The 16,682-nt window shown below is 47.1% G+C and overlaps 3 protein-coding genes across 3 annotated transcripts in view; 2 read left to right on the plus strand and 1 right to left on the minus strand.

Annotated features, from left to right (window-relative positions):
• LOC119270283 (probable potassium transporter 2) overlaps positions 1-912 on the plus strand; it is a 6,051-nt gene extending 5,139 nt beyond the window's left edge. The window contains exon 10 of the mRNA XM_037552282.1: positions 632-912. The gene's annotated coding sequence lies outside the window, so the exon portion shown is untranslated. The remainder of the gene's footprint in view (positions 1-631) is intronic.
• Positions 913-1,013: 101 nt separating this feature from the next.
• Positions 1,014-9,818, minus strand: LOC119270282 (spermatogenesis-associated protein 20-like). The gene is made up of 15 exons (XM_037552281.1): positions 9,503-9,818; positions 9,055-9,127; positions 8,624-8,645; positions 8,457-8,535; positions 8,294-8,326; positions 7,997-8,145; positions 5,140-5,296; positions 4,581-4,821; positions 4,258-4,499; positions 3,145-3,408; positions 2,958-3,068; positions 2,236-2,460; positions 1,946-2,149; positions 1,591-1,767; positions 1,014-1,500 (listed from the first exon to the last, which is right to left on the minus strand). Exons 1-15 carry the CDS (start codon positions 9,794-9,796, stop codon positions 1,288-1,290), a joined length of 2,484 nt encoding a protein of 827 aa, XP_037408178.1. The 5' UTR covers positions 9,797-9,818; the 3' UTR covers positions 1,014-1,287.
• Positions 9,819-13,137: 3,319 nt separating this feature from the next.
• LOC119270285 (cytochrome c1-2, heme protein, mitochondrial-like) lies at positions 13,138-16,396 on the plus strand. The gene is made up of 8 exons (XM_037552283.1): positions 13,138-13,323; positions 13,745-13,812; positions 14,071-14,282; positions 14,604-14,883; positions 14,968-15,039; positions 15,555-15,671; positions 15,769-15,834; positions 15,930-16,396. The coding sequence occupies exons 2-8, from the start codon at positions 13,753-13,755 to the stop codon at positions 16,044-16,046; spliced, it is 924 nt and encodes a 307-aa protein (XP_037408180.1). The 5' UTR covers positions 13,138-13,323; positions 13,745-13,752; the 3' UTR covers positions 16,047-16,396.
• Positions 16,397-16,682: the final 286 nt, after the last annotated feature.

A 16,682-nucleotide genomic window follows, 5' to 3' on the forward strand; every position in this document is an offset into this window, starting at 1 on the left:
GTCATTGGTAAGATGCTTAATGTTTATGTTCCATCCCAAGGGTCATAAAACATCCTTTATGCCATTGTCATCGCCCTCCGCTAGTTTCATCTGTCATTATTCCCCTTGCTTTTTGAAGTTATATTGGACATAAATTGTACTGTGGCTCCCTGGAGCATGTGTTGTTTGGATGAAAAAGGTAGTCTGAAAATATACTTTCTAATGTTAAAACATTGCGAAAAAAGGTCACCTGCTTCAGTGCTCTATACATGTGTTAATTCTCATGATGAAGTAATATTTCTGTGTTCCTGTGCAAAAAGAAAACTAGTTGGAAGTCCAAAAAAGCAACTATTTTGCCCCTAAATTTGCGTTTCCTCTCACGCAGCGCATAAGTACTTTTAGTAAAAATCTGTAGGTATACTATACTAGGTGCTCAAACAATTATATGTCTCACTTTTTTCTAGAATATTTTAGACTTTGTGACTTTTGTTTCTTGTAACTGAGAACATGTGTTCCTGGTGCCCCTTTTCGACTCCTGATTTTGTAGTCAGATGATTGTTGCTTTTGAAAGTATTGTCATTCTGGCACTGTTTCTTCTTTCTTGAACTGAATTGAAGGTGTCTGATTAGAAATATTTTCCTCCCTTTCCCAGTGCTACCTGTGAAGCCCCATTGCTTTATGTCTGGAGTTCAAGCTGCAATCTCTAGGAAGGAATGCTGCACTACATCTAGCTGTCCAAACGGTCTCAGTTTCAGTCTGGTGGAGATGAAGGCGCTGTGCATGTTAATATCACTTGTCAGCCCTAATAAAACGCCATACTCGTATCAGTGATCGTAGCTTCTTCTTTTTGGTTATTGTCTACTGTTTTACATGTACTTCTTTTTGGAACGATGTGAAGTAAATCGATTCTGTCGCATAAATTTTGCCGCTTTACCCATAACCTGTATAAATTTTGCCGCTTTGTCCGTAAACCTATCTGCGATGAGAAGCCTAGAATGGCGTCATCCAAATTCCAGTGAAACCATTCACCGCACTGTCTTGTATTTGATCCTTTATTTATAAAGTGTCATGTATACAAAGAAAGCCTCCCTGTGCAAACATATGAAATGCATGCACACAAGTGTGTGACGTACAAGTCTAGCCTTGTATTTTACTGGGAACATCTATATACAACTGCCAACTGAAAGGTCTCAAGAGCTTTGTCGATGGCGCGCACATGAACTACATAAGCTCTGCAAACATGTAAACGTCTGACACAAACTTGCGGGAAAACAGACTGTTAGTAACATGCAGCAAGGCAGCGGAGCATCAAACAGCTGAACCCGCAGCAGCCACCGTCTTGTTGAGCAGCTCACGGAGCGCGCCAGGAGAGGTCACCGGAGGACTGCACTTGAACTCTTGGCACACATGCGCCACCGCTGGCTTCCCCGATGGGCTGCTCCGTGCCATCTGCGCGATGTTTGCGTTGTTGCTCTCCCAGAATGCCATCTCTTCCATATTGCTGACATCTATCTGGATCACCTGGAGCAATGAAAGATGTATCCTGGTCGGTAAATGTATAACAGGGGTGCTATGTCGAACATATGATACAACCACTAGTTCATCACTCACGGTTCTGTTTGGATCGTATGACGAGAATGCAGCAGCGACCATGTCTTGAAATTCTGGAGATGCTTTATTCCCCACCAGCACTACCTGCTTCCTTGACGGAACAGTGAGCATGTCTGCTGCGCAGCACATCAGCGGCAATGCTATGCCAAGTTCTTTCAGTCTAGTCTCAAACACCGCCTACAAAACAGCAAATCCATTTGCAAGCATAAGCAGATATCCTGTCAATGTTACTCATCTCATCTCTGATGGGTCTAGGGCAGGAAAAATGACCATGGTGAAGCATAAACCTTATGGAATGAAACCAAACTACTGCTGTAATATAGTGCATACAAATGTAAACTAGATAAGTACATACCAGGAGATGTTCAACATTACGTTTGTAGCCTTCAGATTTTGCAGCATCAAATATACTGGACAACCTGACCATGTTGATCGCTGCCATCGAGTTTCCAGAAGGCTCTGCACCATCATAATCTTCTTTAACACGCAAAAGGACAGAAGGGTCTTCTCCGGGAGTATTGAAATAGCCACCCCCTTGTTTGTCCAAGAACAATTCATCCTGTAAATGTATGTAGTCATGGCAAAGTATTATGCAAGGGACGTGAAATATAACATCGATGCATTTAACAAGTGTGTTTCACTTGCCTGAATGACTTGCAGCTCGACAGCCCACAGAAGCCACTCTATCTTACCACCATATTCATAGAGATCCAGCAAGGCATTGATTAAGAAGGCATAATCATCTAAAAATCCTGGTGCTTTTGCTGGGCCATTTCGATAACTATGATGCAGCCTTTTTGAGCTTGCATCATAGAGTTTTTCCTTTATGAAGTTTGCTGCCTTTTCTGCAACTTGAAGATATTCTACTGGCTGCAAAAAATCCAGAAATATGGGTGGTCAATAAACAAATTTATGACTAGCTACAGTTGGACAGTGAATAAACTTGGTGATGTAAAGCAGGTGAACGCAAAAATCCAGCACATGGATTCCTCCACTCGCACACGAAGGGGAGATAGCTTTTTAGACCTGATACAAAACAACATAAATGGCTACTGCTGCAGAAGAGGTCCCCATACAACATCATGGTGTTTTCTTTGTCTTTGTCATACACGACATAACATAATAGACAGTTTCATTCTAACAGTTTTGAACAGATGTATGGGCCTGCATTCCCAGGGATAGGTTTGAACAATGAAGTATGGAGTAGAAAAGTATGACAAAGGCTTGAAGAAAGCAGGGATGGATAAAAGCTCCTGCCATATTGATTGGCTGATCATGCACATAGTCACATAACTATAATAACATGAGTTCATGTCAACGACAGAAAATAAAAATGCAATATTCAGAGAATGGAGCACAAAACTTACATCGCATCCTACTACAGGGAAATAAAATTTGGTTCCAGGTGGTCCTGACTTCAAAATTTGTGAAGCTCTTGCAAAGGCAGATATTGCTAATCCATTCCATGAAACAATAACCTAAAACAAATCATATTTAATAGATTATTATGTGACCAGATTAAAAACAAGCTGCTGTCAGCATGTAGACAAGAACCTTGTCGTCCAAATGTGGTCTTGGCCTTTTTGATCGGACATCAAACAACTTCTGTCTGCATTCCCCCAGGATTCCATAATATTCATCAACAGACTTGCCATACTTCGATGCCATCAATGAACCCGGTCTTCTTTCTATTAACACATTTTTACCACTGAACTCATTGTGAGGATCACTCATCCCCGAAAGGTCACAGTTGCCAGACGATTTAACATAGTAGTGGTTCTTGAACAGCTCCGCGTTCTCCCCAAGTGTGTCTTCGATCTATGTGACAAATATTAGACAGCTTGAGCATGCAATATACCAGAAGTTGAGGCCAATAAACAAATCAACAAATATAAAATATATAGCTGCCTGGGATCCTAGTCTTTGCTTCAGTGGCAGGAGCATATGGTGGCTGGTAGCAAGAAGTTGGGCATGTTACAGCCTTATAGGGGATCTATCACCAAATACGGTTGACAGTTTAGCGATAGGCTTTGTACTGACTAAGTTTTTAGTGACTTGACAGCCTGCCGATTTTAGTTTATTCAAACTTTTGTGACCTTCTAATAAATTGAGTTGTGTGCATCTTCAGGTGCAGAGTCTGTGTGAGTTATTCTTCTATTTTGAATAAAATGTAGTAGAACTATTCAATAAAATTCTGCATAGCACCAAGTAGGTACCAACTACATGAGAACAACTTACATAAAATTATTGATTATTAGGAGGTAGGCATCAGACTAGCCAGTCTTTAGAGCCGGTATGTATAAGACTAGGCAATGGCTACAGAGTCCAGTCGCTAATGGTATGACTTGAGTCCTATTTGTAAGTACATTTATTGTGGAACAAGAGCAGAGGAGACTATAATTGTCTTTTCAACTTGGATTATCATCTAGCTGAAGTGCAAGCCTGTGTAAAGAGCTCCAATATGTATAAAGTTTTTTCGAGAAACCAGCAAGAGTGTATAAAGTGGCTACGATGTAAACTCAAAGTCAACAGCAGGCGGGCTTACATGATGGTTGATGGTATGCGACAGTTCGAACTTAATGGCCATTTCATAAGGAGCGGGCAGGGGTATGCATTAAATCGGCGAATAAATAGAAAAGGCTTACATATGCACTACTAAGTATGTACCTCTTGACTTGTCCACACATAGAAAGAACCCTCTTTTTTTCTTGGAGCACCTTCATATTCTGCACTGTCAGCATCTTCTGCTGAGAAAATTTCACCATCTTCTCCAATCATGTCTCTCCTCAAGTAATCAAGTATATCACGTGCAACTGAAGAATAATACTCATCTCCTGTGATAACATATGTATCCAAGTATACATTGGCTATCTGTCCCTGGTCGTACAGCATCTTCTCAAAATGTGGAACTGCACAGAGAGAAAATATGAGAGATGAATTCTGCAAATACATGAAAAGAAAATGTCTCCTTGAGATTAAAGTGAACTTACCATGCCAGCACTCGTCCACACTATATCTATGAAAACCACCTCCAACATGGTCATGAACTCCACCTCTAGCCATACATTGCAGTGTATGAGTTACCATCTTCATTATGTTTTGAGCTTCACTCTCCTGCCTAGCTTCCATGTGTTTCCGGAATTTATAGAGCATTATGCAATCTTCAACAGGTCTTGGAAACTTGGGAGCAGAGCCAAATCCACCAAACTTTGGGTCATAACTGCTTGCTAACTGCATGGATATAAGGTGCAGGGCTATTAAGGCAAATAAGCTAGCTAGTTAAGAAAAAATAAGAGCTGAAAAAGGTAGGTGAGATCCTGATAGGCTATGACAAGCTAGTGGCGCTGAGTTAAGGATATTAGAGTGCCCTAATAAGACATGAAATAAATCAGGAACCAGGATACGCCATCCAGGAAAAATGCAGTTTAGCTACTGCACTGTTGTTAACTCAATCGAGCAATTAGTTCACTCAGTCAGTCTCACCAGCTGTTTGTGTAGAAGTTCATAGTAGTAGCATACAGAAAAATAAAGTTGGAGTACTTCTCAAACCTTTTCAACACATTGATCTACATAAAGAACAGCCACATCATTTGGCACATCTTGAGAGCTAGCCTTGGCAGATAATGCATCTCTAAGTTGCTCAATGACCACATTTCCTGACTTCTCAAGCGCATCACGTTTAGTATCCCAGGCTTCCTTGACCTTTCTGAAGAGAAGTTATGAGCAAAACTGTCAGATCATGTATGAGCAATTGTTATGGCCGGCCGGCTTAGGCCCGCAAGTTATCTTAGTTTTTATTTTCAGATTAGGCAAGTTATCTTAGGCAAGTTATCTTAGGTTGATTCTTCTACAAGTTATCTAGGATATAAATATAGGTTGTAAGACTCTTTTTGAAGGGAAGCAATAAGAAGAATATTATCTCCTATTGCCCGGCTCCCTGAGGAGCCGGAACCCTAGCCGCCAACAGCCCTAGCCGCCGCCCTTCTCCTAGCCGCGACGGCGCCCTGCCGCCGGCGCGCCCGATCCTCGCCACGTCTCCCTCCATCCTTCCCTTACCACCTACGCCCTAGACCTGGTAGAGTACTTGATCCTACCAATTTGGTATCAGGTAACCGGGTTTCGACCATGTCTCCGCCAATTCCACCGCCACCACCACCGCTGCCCGCCAACTCCTCCACCACCGCCGCCTCTGCGCCAGGCGTCACGGCCTCGCTCTCGGCGGGCACCACTGCGTCGCTCTCAGTGTCGGTCCTAACGGCACCCGGCACCACGCCGGGCCAAGGGCAGCCACAGGCCCCCGTCCAACACTCGTCGCCGCCATCACCTCCCCCGCAGCCGCAACAGTTCACGCCGAAGGCCATGGCGGGCGTCCTCAATGACCTCGTCACCGCGGTTCAAGGGATCCGCCTCTACCTGGCAGGTCCGTACGGGCCGCCCCCACCACTCCATCCAGCCATGGCCGCGGGTCAGCAGGCGCTTCCGTGGTACTCGGCATCGGGGGCCATCACCGGACTCCATCCAGCCATGGCCGCGGGTCAGCAGGCGCTTCCGTGGTACTCGGCACCGGGGGCCGTCCCCGGAGGCTACCCGGCGCTCCTCGCCCCAGCGGCCGCACGGCCGCCTTGGGCGCAGTGGCCGCCGCAGATCGCGCCGGCAGCCCCGCCACTTCTCGCCACCACGGGGCCGCAATGGCCCACCTGGACCGCGCCGGCCGCGCCGTCCTCCGTCGCGCCCTACCTTCCAGCGGCCTCGGAGCAGGGTCCTCCACCGGCCCCGCCCAGCCCTAACCTGGGCACCGGCGCCTCGGAGCAGGGCCAGACCCAGCAGCTTCTTCCGGCGTCACCGCCGGCCCCCACGCCGCAGGCGCCGGTGCAGCTCCACCAGGCGCCGCCGCCATCGACAGTACCACCACCTGCGCCTAGGGCTACGGGTCGGCCCCTGCACCAGGTGCAGTTTCCACCGTCACCATCGCCGATCCCCGCTTGGGCGACCGGCTCGTCTTCGGGGCCGGTCTACTCCACGGCGCCGGAACACCCGACGCCCTCCCTGCGGTTTGATCACCCCTCCAGCTCGGCGAACTACCCCCCGGCGCTTCCCGACCCAGCATACGCGCCGGCGGCAACTACGGCCGCCCCCGGGCACGGCGGGCCGACACCCCCTCGCTTCGCCAAACTAGACTTCGCCACCTACGAGGGCACGGAGGACCCCCTCAACTGGCTCAACCAGTGCGAGCAGTTCTTTCGAGGGCAGCGGACGCTCGCTTCGGATCGCACCTGGCTCACGTCCTATCATCTTCGAGGCGCAGCGCAGACCTGGTACTACGCCCTCGAGCAGGACGAGGGCGGCATGCCACCATGGGAGCGCTTCCGGGAACTCTGTCTCCTCCGGTTCGGGCCTCCTATCCGCGGGAGCCGACTGGCGGCCCTCGGCCGCTTACCCTTCACATCCACGGTGCAGGACTACGCCGACCGCTTCCAGGCCCTGGCGTGCCACGCGCCGGGCGTCTCCGCAACTCAGCGCGCCGAGTTATTTGTGGGCGGTCTACCGGACCATATCCGCGTGGACGTGGAGCTTCGGGGACCCCAGGATCTCCAGTCGGCCATGTATTACGCCCGCGCATTCGAGCGCCGCGCGGTGGCCATCCAGCAGGAATCACCGTCCCAGACTGCTGGGTCGCTACCCGGACCGGATTCCGCGCAGGGTCGGCCTGTGCAGGCTTCTGCGGCACCCCTCGCCGCGATCGCGGGGCGCCCGTTCCGCCGGCTCACCCCAGCTGAGATACTCGAGCGTCGCCGCCAAGGGTTGTGCTTCAACTGCGACGAACCCTACAAGCCCGGCCACGCCTGCCCGCGACTCTTCTACCTGGAGGTTGCAGACTACATTCCGGAGGACGCCGTCGCCGCCGACCTGGCCGCCCCAGATGTCGAGAAGGTGTTTGACGCTGGTTGATTACCTCGAAGAGTTCAAGCAAGCGCTTCCCCACCTTACAGCTCGAGGACGAGCTGTTTGTGCAGGCGGGGAGAAGTGTTATGGCCGGCCGGCTTAGGCCCGCAAGTTATCTTAGTTTTTATTTTCAGATTAGGCAAGTTATCTTAGGCAAGTTATCTTAGGTTGATTCTTCTACAAGTTATCTAGGATATAAATATAGGTTGTAAGACTCTTTTTGAAGGGAAGCAATAAGAAGAATATTATCTCCTATTGCCCGGCTCCCTGAGGAGCCGGAACCCTAGCCGCCAACAGCCCTAGCCGCCGCCCTTCTCCTAGCCGCGACGGCGCCCTGCCGCCGGCGCACCCGATCCTCGCCACGTCTCCCTCCATCCTTCCCTTACCACCTACGCCCTATACCTGGTAGAGTACTTGATCCTACCAGCAATCAACTTCAAAAATGAGGTATTTGAGCTGATACCTTAAAATAGTCTTGAACCCAGGTCTTCCATACTTATCATCTGGTGGAAAGTATGTACCGCCCATCAAAGGTTTTAAGTTGGGTGATAAAAAGACGGTCAAAGGCCAACCACCACCGCCGTACAGCGCTGACACATATGTCATATAAACCTAAAGAATGTGACAGTGTCATAAATCAAGAACTCGTGCAAGTCAAAACCTCTCAAAAGTGTGACAATAGAAAAACAGGAAAATAAAGCCTGCCATCCACAAGAAACAGCATTTTTCTTTTACATTTGATCACTAGAAAACAGAATACCTTGTCAACATCTGGCCGCTCTTCACGATCCACCTGTCAAAACTAATAATCAGAAAGAAGAATTGCAGTTACATTGCATTTGCATAACTTGCACACACCGGAAGACATGTAATGAGTGGGAAGTGAAACAATTAGCAACTAGTGCTTATAAACACGACACTACCTTGATGCTAACAAACCAATCATTTAGAATCTTAGCAACTTCTTCATTCTCAAAAGACTCCACCTCCATTACATGGCACCTTTAACATTCAGCCAGTAATAAAAACTGTGGTTAACATCTTTATGTTGTGCAAAGAAATCACGATAAGATGAAGAACGACAACTCACCAATGGCATGTACTATAGCCAACTTCACGGACACATCCACATTTCCCATGCAGCAAAAGAAGGATGTTAAGATAGAACAAAAGGACTAACTAAATTTGTAGTATTAGGCAAGTCACAAGTAGGTTTGTTTTGCTAAAATGAAACATATGAATTTGAATGAATCTAGCTTTAGTTTGAACTTGGCAACACCCATCCACTACACAAATATTTATTAGAAATTTTACAGAGCCGGATTGGCAGCCATTCCTCTGCCCCGAACTATAGCACCACCAGTTGGTAATTGATCTAACACAATTGTTCATGAAAATACCACATCAAGGAATCAGTCCACTACGCAACGGTGTCATAATTTTCCCATAATCCAACCGATTATAGCAGTATTAAATGAAGCACTAGACTATACTCGTATTTTGGACAGTATAGTGCATTACTTGACAGAAAGATGGGGATGTCCAATTTGCGAGCCTTCTCGAAAGCCTCATCTCCCCAAGGATACCAGTCAACCTGCATATGGAATCAGTAAGTATGCCAGTTCAATAATGGTACCTATAATCCACAGACAATCCAAAAGCCAGTGGAGAGCCAAAGGCAAAGGAAACATTTGTCACGGCTAGCTGTTCCAGAAGGATCTGAATTTTCAGGATAAATAAACTCGTAAACATAGCTCGACCACGTGTTCAGCTAAGCGCTCCTCAGTCACTCGCGCCCAAAAATACAGTAAGTGCTCCCCGAATCAGGCGAACGCGAGGGAGCACGCGCGCGACCGCAAGGTGCTCGGCGGAATCCCCCCGCGGGGGAGGGGGAGGAGAACCGCGGCGCGAGCAGACGGAAGCAGAGCCTCCGTGGGGTGGGGTGGGATGGAGTGGAGGGGTCGCTCACCGGGTTGTGCGCGTGCTGCAGCAGGTAGGGGCTGTGCTCGGCGGCGAGGCGGTTCGGCTTCCGGCCGCCGCCGGGCGCGGCGGAGGAGGAGGAGGACGACGACGACATGGCGGCGGCGGCGACGAAGCGGAGGGGCGAGGAGCAGGAGCTGGGGCGGTGGCGGTGGCGGAGGCGGAGGAGACGCGTGGAGAGCATGGGAGGGGGGCGGAGGGGCGGGGGGAGGAGGCAGGATATGACCCGGGCGAGAGCGGCGGGCGGCGCCATGCGTCCCCTGCTTAGCGGCGACACGTCCATGCCCCACAGCGGCAGAGGCAGGTCGGCCTGCCAAGGTGTCACTGCGCTCTGGGCCCACCACCGCTGGTCGGCTTGCCAAAACGATGGTGCTGCTACATCGCGAGAGCTATGCCTCGCCTACTGCGAGTGCTAAGTTTTTTTCATTTAAGGAATCTCGCCAACTTTAGTCATTCAAGAAATGTTCAAAGGTACTCCATGTGGATTTTCAAACTAAACATGCCTACCTATGACTAATTTACGAGCTATTTTGGTGAGACTGTGAGCTTCAAAAATGAAGTTCGTACCCTCATGAATAAAAAAAATACACAACTCAAAAAATTTCATGCTCTCTACTATCTCTTTGACTATTGCTCCAGGAGGGCCACCAGTACCCTGTCTATTGTGAGGCTCCGATTTTGGAATCTGCCTGTCAATTTTGACTTGGTCTTCCATGTGGAGGGTATCGATGCTGGGTGGGCTCGTTTTGTAAGTGGTTGTGTGTTGTGGGTCATGGGTCTCGATGGCGAAAGGCAGGTTTCTTCGTTGGGTCAAAGTATGAGGCGGCTTGGGGTTGTTTCTCGGCTCTTTTATTGAATATATAAAGGATGAAGGGGGTGCTAGGCAGGCTCGCGCCGTCCACGTGTCATTATGAATAGTGCACAGCAAACGCATCGAGCGAAAAAAGATTAGGATTGTGGCCTCTCTTTCCCGTGAAAATATCTTCTCTTTTCCTCATCTCGCTACTCTTTTCCGTGCCGCCGCCGCCCCCTTCCCTCTCGGCCGCAGCCTCCTCTCCTCCGCCTCCACCACCTCCTCCTCCCTTGCCTCTCCTCCGCCCGTGTCTTCTCACCCCCTCCCTCTGCCTCCGTGCTCAAAAGGAGGAGCCGGGGTCGCTGCCGCTGTGCCTCTACATCGTCCTCACACGTCGTCGTCCTCGCCATTCTGCTGGTGGAGAGCTCCTCCATGATGGCATCCATCGGATCTCGCCGGCCCAGATCCACACGCCTCCTCCTTCCTCGGCAGCTCGTGGAGCCCCATGTTGCGTCAACGACGCGTGATTGCACTCGGTCGTGCTTCCCGCCGCTCCCAGTCACCGGGCGCCGTCCCGCCGACGCGGCCCACCGCACGCTGCCACCAGCATCTTCTTCATGGCGGTAGAGGCGCAGCTTGGGCCCGGGGACCCTGCCGGCGTGGGTGCGCCGGCGCCGGCTTCGTCTCCATGGTATTCTCTCTTCTCCAATCCCCTCTTTCAGTTCTCTCTCCTTCTCTTTCTTATGTACTATCTCCCTGATAAACAGAGAGGGCCGAATCAGGATGGATCCAAGCTGCCGACGTCTTTGCTGCCATGGACGAGCCCTCACCCAGCGACCAAGGAAGGCAGGAGAAATCCCTCCTCCTTGCGTTGTTGCATCACTGCATCCCCACGGTAGTCCAGGAGGAGCTCAACTGCCTGCTTTGAGAAGAAGAGATGGCAGGAGGATGAGGCCTGGGCTTGACAAGAAGTGGGTTGGAGCAAGAAGTAGAGCAGGCAATGCCCCTCTCTTCATTGGCATCTGCACAGCCAAATCAAGGACCTAAGCTCCTGGTAAGATCCTCTTTCATTTGTTTTCTTTTTCTTCCATGCCTGCATATCTCTAACTTTTATTAGTTTACCCTTCTAATTTGTGTGATTAATTTGTTGGTTATATTGTTGTTACTAGCTCCTGATTTGGGTGATGAACAAATGATTTAGATTTTGTGTGTAAATCTGAGACGCTACATTGGTTTGAAAGTGAATTTGTAACCTTTTGTTTAATTTAATGGCATGCTAAAGCTGATGCAGATGTCCTGTATTTGCTAATGTTGTCCATAGGAACGGCCCTCCTAGCCCTGCTCCTCTCGCATTGGCGCAAATTCGGCTCCTCCCTGCCTCCGTCTCCACGTGTGCAGCGACGACCCCGGGAGGAGCTCGAGCCGCAGAGGTGGTCCATGGTGTCGTCGCCGTCATCCTCGGCAGGAGAAGCGTGGGCTGCAGAGATGGCTGGATCCGTCCGATCCTTGCGCTGCCGTCCGTCCACCCTCGAGGTTCGTCCCTGCATCCTCGTAGCGAGAATAACATCTCCTGGAGGCGCACACATACAGGGCCGACCCATTAGCTCGGGTCATTCGCTCACGCTTAGGTCGCTTCCTCGCTCGGTTTCACGTACTGGTTTGCTCTGTTTTTTTCCTTCCTTTTCCCCTTTTTTCCTTTTTTGTTTTCTTTTATGATTCTTTTGGTTTTATTTTCTCTTCACATGTTTTCTTTGGTTTTATGTTTTTCTTTGTTTATCCACCGATTTTCTTTATCTCTTTCATGGTTTTTACTGTTTTTTTTTCTTTTTCTTTGTTTCTTTCTAGGCTTTTCGTTTTTTGTGTTTCTTTCTTTTGATCTCAACTCTTTTTACATACACAATTCAATACTTTGCGTATACACTAGAAACATTTTTTGTATACACAATAACATTTTTTAAATACATGATTAGCATTTTTTTGAAAACTTATATTTTTATGTCTATTTTTCATACATGTTGTACATATTTTGTATATACCAGGGTATTTTTTATATAGACATTCAATGTTTTTCAAATACATGATTAACAACCACACGTGGGGAAGGTTGGGAGGTAGAAACGTACCTCCAACCTACTTCACAATGGGAATGTATCGTCGTTATCCATTGGGATACTGGTCCGGCCACAATTTCAAAGTCGAAGAATCTTTTGGGCAGACTTCATAAGAAAACCGGGTCAAGGAAGCCAGTCATCGTCGGCTGACTGGGATAAACGGGTCGACCCAAATTTAGTGGTCCAAGACTCTAGTCTGTCGTTGCAATGCACATGTCTTTTCAAGGTTGTTACCCTTAATGCTTATGTGAAAATTTTAATCTATTGACCCAATACTTTTTTGGTTTTAGAGTTACAAATATGCTACCTTATGATGTAAACGATTCATGGTACGAAGTTGCATATGTTCCTTTTTTTTCTTTGAACAAATAAATTTTGAATATCCTAACATACTAAAAATCCTTCTGCTAAATGATCCTAGTTGAAATAATATTGCTGTATAAATGCTCTTTATTCTTGTGCAATCTGGTATTGAAACGGGTCGGACCATGTTGCCCAATAAGAACATGAGTCCACTCGATATTGAACAATTGGGTCGGCTCCATGTCCCTGGACAGAACAGACGGGCCGACAGGGACAAGGTCCGTGCCAGAGCGGGCCAGCCCATTCCCAAATCAAAAATCTTTATAGCCACGTGGACAGACAGTTTCAAGTGGAGCTTGAAACTCCTCTCTCTCAAAAAAAAAAGTGGAGCTTGAAACTCACTCGAATAACCCGGGCCCACGGGTCAGCACCTTCCTCCAGCCGCCACCACGCACGGTCACCGGAGCGCCACAAAGCCCAGCTCCCCACCACTCTCCCTCCCTCCCCCGCCTCCGATCGCGCAGACAGCAGACGTGCAGCCCCTCCCTCCGGCCGCTCGCTCTCCGGCGAACTTCTCCAGCGGCTCCTCGCAGCGCAGCGCAGGTACCGGTCGCCGAACTCGACCCGCCTCTGTTTCTTCTTCTTCCGCGTGTCGGGATCTGGGTGCCGGTACGTTTGATCTCCTACGGGCGTCCAAAGTACTACCTAGTTTGTGATTCTGTTTTGTATGTGGTTTTATATGTACATCGCGCAGACCCTGCTACTTTTTTATTACATCCATTTTCACGGTGAATGAAATTGGGAGCTCTGCTCCTCAATTCTAAAAGCTCCTCTAGTAGTAGGTGAACTGTAAATCATTATCCATCAATTGGAAGTCATCAGGGAGTCGCCATACTTTACTTTTCAATCAGTCTTGTACCTTCAAGTTTGGGATCCTTCTGCAAGAAGTCAATTATTATTGCGCTACAATACTGAAACTCCAAAATGTTAATCGACCTGTTTGTGTTTGGGATGTCTGATACAGCGGCATAGATGGCTGCTGGGAGGGGCATTAGTCAGCTTCTGAAGAAAGCATTTCGCCAGCACCCATCTGTAAGCACTTCCCAAATCTTTCAAAAAAATTACCCTTTCAAAAAATTAATTTACCATATTACGTTATTCACTTTTGACTGCTGGCCATTATTAATTTGCCATATTATGTTATTCGCTTTTGACTATTTGCCTTTAACCTAAAAAAATAAATAGAGCCAGCATCTTAAGTCGCTGTAGTTGGTCAAAAGTGTTCTAGTTGCAACAGTACCTATGCATGCACCAAATCAGTATTGCTTAGTTATCTTGTACTTCTTACAGGGTTCATCTCTTCTTTCTTCGACCCGGATAAATCATGGAGAAGGAACCACTGGCTTCACTGGACTGAAAGCATTGGCTATTCTTGGAGTTGGTGCTTCTGGCCTTTTAAGCTTTGGTACAATAGCCTCAGCTGATGAAGCAGAGCATGGGCTAGAATCTCCGAGCTATCCCTGGCCACATGAAGGCATTCTTAGTTCTTATGATCACGCATCGTAAGTAAAATCATATTCTCTTGTCAAACAACTTTTCTTGACCAGTTGACTCTAACAAATAGCATGGAAGCACAATAGTTATTTGATCATACAATATTATGTTGAGTCCACTTAGGGCAATATAAAAAAGTATACAATTGTTCTTTTTCCATAAGCCGGCAAATTGCGTCCGTGTTCCACTATTGGAACCAACAACAGAGGAACAGTCCAAGTTCAGCAACAGGGGAATAGTAGTACAATTATGCTATCTGTAAAAATGTTCTCTTGAATTGGTAATATCTCTTCAAAACGTATTTAATTTTCTTGAAAACATATGAGCAGAATAAGGCGTGGACATCAAGTTTATCAGCAAGTGTGTGCCTCCTGTCACTCAATGTCCCTGATCTCGTACCGAGATCTGGTGGGTGTTGCCTACACAGAGGAGGAAACAAAAGCAATGGCTGCTGAGATTGAGGTGGTTGATGGGCCAAACGATGAAGGTGAGATGTTCACGCGTCCAGGTAAGCTGAGCGACCGTCTGCCGCAACCATATGCGAATGAGCAAGCAGCTCGATTTTCAAATGGTGGAGCATACCCCCCAGACCTCAGCTTGATTACAAAGGTAACCGAATGATGGATTCTGGTTGCATTCATCCAATATTTGGCCTCAAAATTGCATCTCACTCTTTGCTTACATTTTTTGCAGGCCAGGCACAATGGTCAGAACTACGTTTTTTCTCTTCTTACTGGTTACCGTGATCCACCTGCTGGCGTCTCGGTAATCCTCTCATTTATATTTGGTGTTGATGGTTTCTTGTAGTTCTCAGTGTGATCTTTCCCAGTTTATACTTTTATTATGCGTAAGTAGTAGCAGCAATCATATGGATACAATGGACTCACATTGGCGCATGATGGGCATACACTTGTTCTGAACTGACACTGAATTTACCCAACCATTAATCCTTTCGCGCTATTTGCTTCTCTCTAGTCAACTTCAAAGTTTGAAGAATCTTAAAATGCTGTGCCACTCTAGCACTCTCTCGTCACTAAACCTAATCTTTTTTACTTGGAATTTGAAAGGATTACCAACTTCATCTGAGATTTTTTTTCTTCTAAAATTCCTCTGAGAATTGTACTGTGAAAAGGAATATCGTAATCAAATTTCCAGTGAGTATGCATCTTTCTCTCTTGCTTGAAGTTGTCTGGTAAGGTAGGTACCTTGTTTTGGTTATATACTCTGATGAAATTCTTACACCCTAACTCGTAAGCTTCTGCTTTTGATTTAAAATCTAGATTCGTGAAGGCTTGCATTACAATCCCTACTTTCCTGGTGGCGCCATAGCCATGCCCAAGATGCTTAGTGATGGAGCTGTCGAGTATGAAGACGGTACTCCTGCAACGGAAGCTCAGGTAAGTCTTACTTTTTTATTGTGAGCATCACGGAACTTATGCCGCGGATTCAGTACTAAATTAAAGGATGGGTTGTTTCTTCTGTCTACAATTCCAGATGGGTAAAGATGTTGTCTCATTCTTGTCATGGGCAGCTGAGCCTGAGATGGAAGAGAGAAAGCTGGTAGCCCTCTTGCTCTACACCACCCATTTTATTTGAATGGCAGCATAAATTATCTACTCCGTAATTGCTTACTCCACCTTGTGATTGTATCATAGATGGGAGTCAAATGGATCTTCCTACTCTCGCTCGCGCTTATGCAAGCTGCTTATTACCGGCGCATGAAGTGGTCGGTCTACAAGTCCCGCAAGCTGGTCCTTGATGTGGTCAATTGAGGACCAACGCTTAGTTTTCTCCAAACATTTCTTGGGTGATTAGAAATATTTGAAATAAGGAGTACACGATGTACGTTTTCACACGGGCATAGTTGACATGCATGCCTATAATGCATTATTCTTGTCTACAATTACTCTCATCTTTTTGGGGGACACGGTTTTCAAAATTTGACATGTCAACAGTGCCAACAATCATCTAGCAGAAAAATAAGACAGAGATTGTAAATATATTTGTGCTTTGTTGATCAAATTTACTTTTACTTTGTTTTTTAAGTCCTGTAATCCACAGTCCACACACAGACTGCAGTTTCAGGATTTGGGGAATATATGTAACCCTTCTGGATTTCTGATTTGCTGGCTTGCGGCACTATCTATCGCTGCATATTATTTGCATTCTAAGTTGATTACAGTCTACCATCAACTTTTATATTTGTCATAGCAATTAGAATCAAATTAAAAAGAGGAATGAGAAGTCCAAGGAGACCGGAGCTGGTATCACCGGGAAGAACCAAGCAGTGCACACAACACGACCTCCACTGATATTTCTAAATTGTTACATTACTGGAAAAAAAATCCTCGGCTACTACGAGATGTATGAATTGTTCATCTTTGCCTTCTGTTGTATCCATGAACTGC

The sequence above is a fragment of the Triticum dicoccoides genome, chromosome 3A, assembly GCF_002162155.2.
Source record: "Triticum dicoccoides isolate Atlit2015 ecotype Zavitan chromosome 3A, WEW_v2.0, whole genome shotgun sequence".
NCBI classification, from domain to species: Eukaryota; Viridiplantae; Streptophyta; class Magnoliopsida; order Poales; family Poaceae; genus Triticum; species Triticum dicoccoides.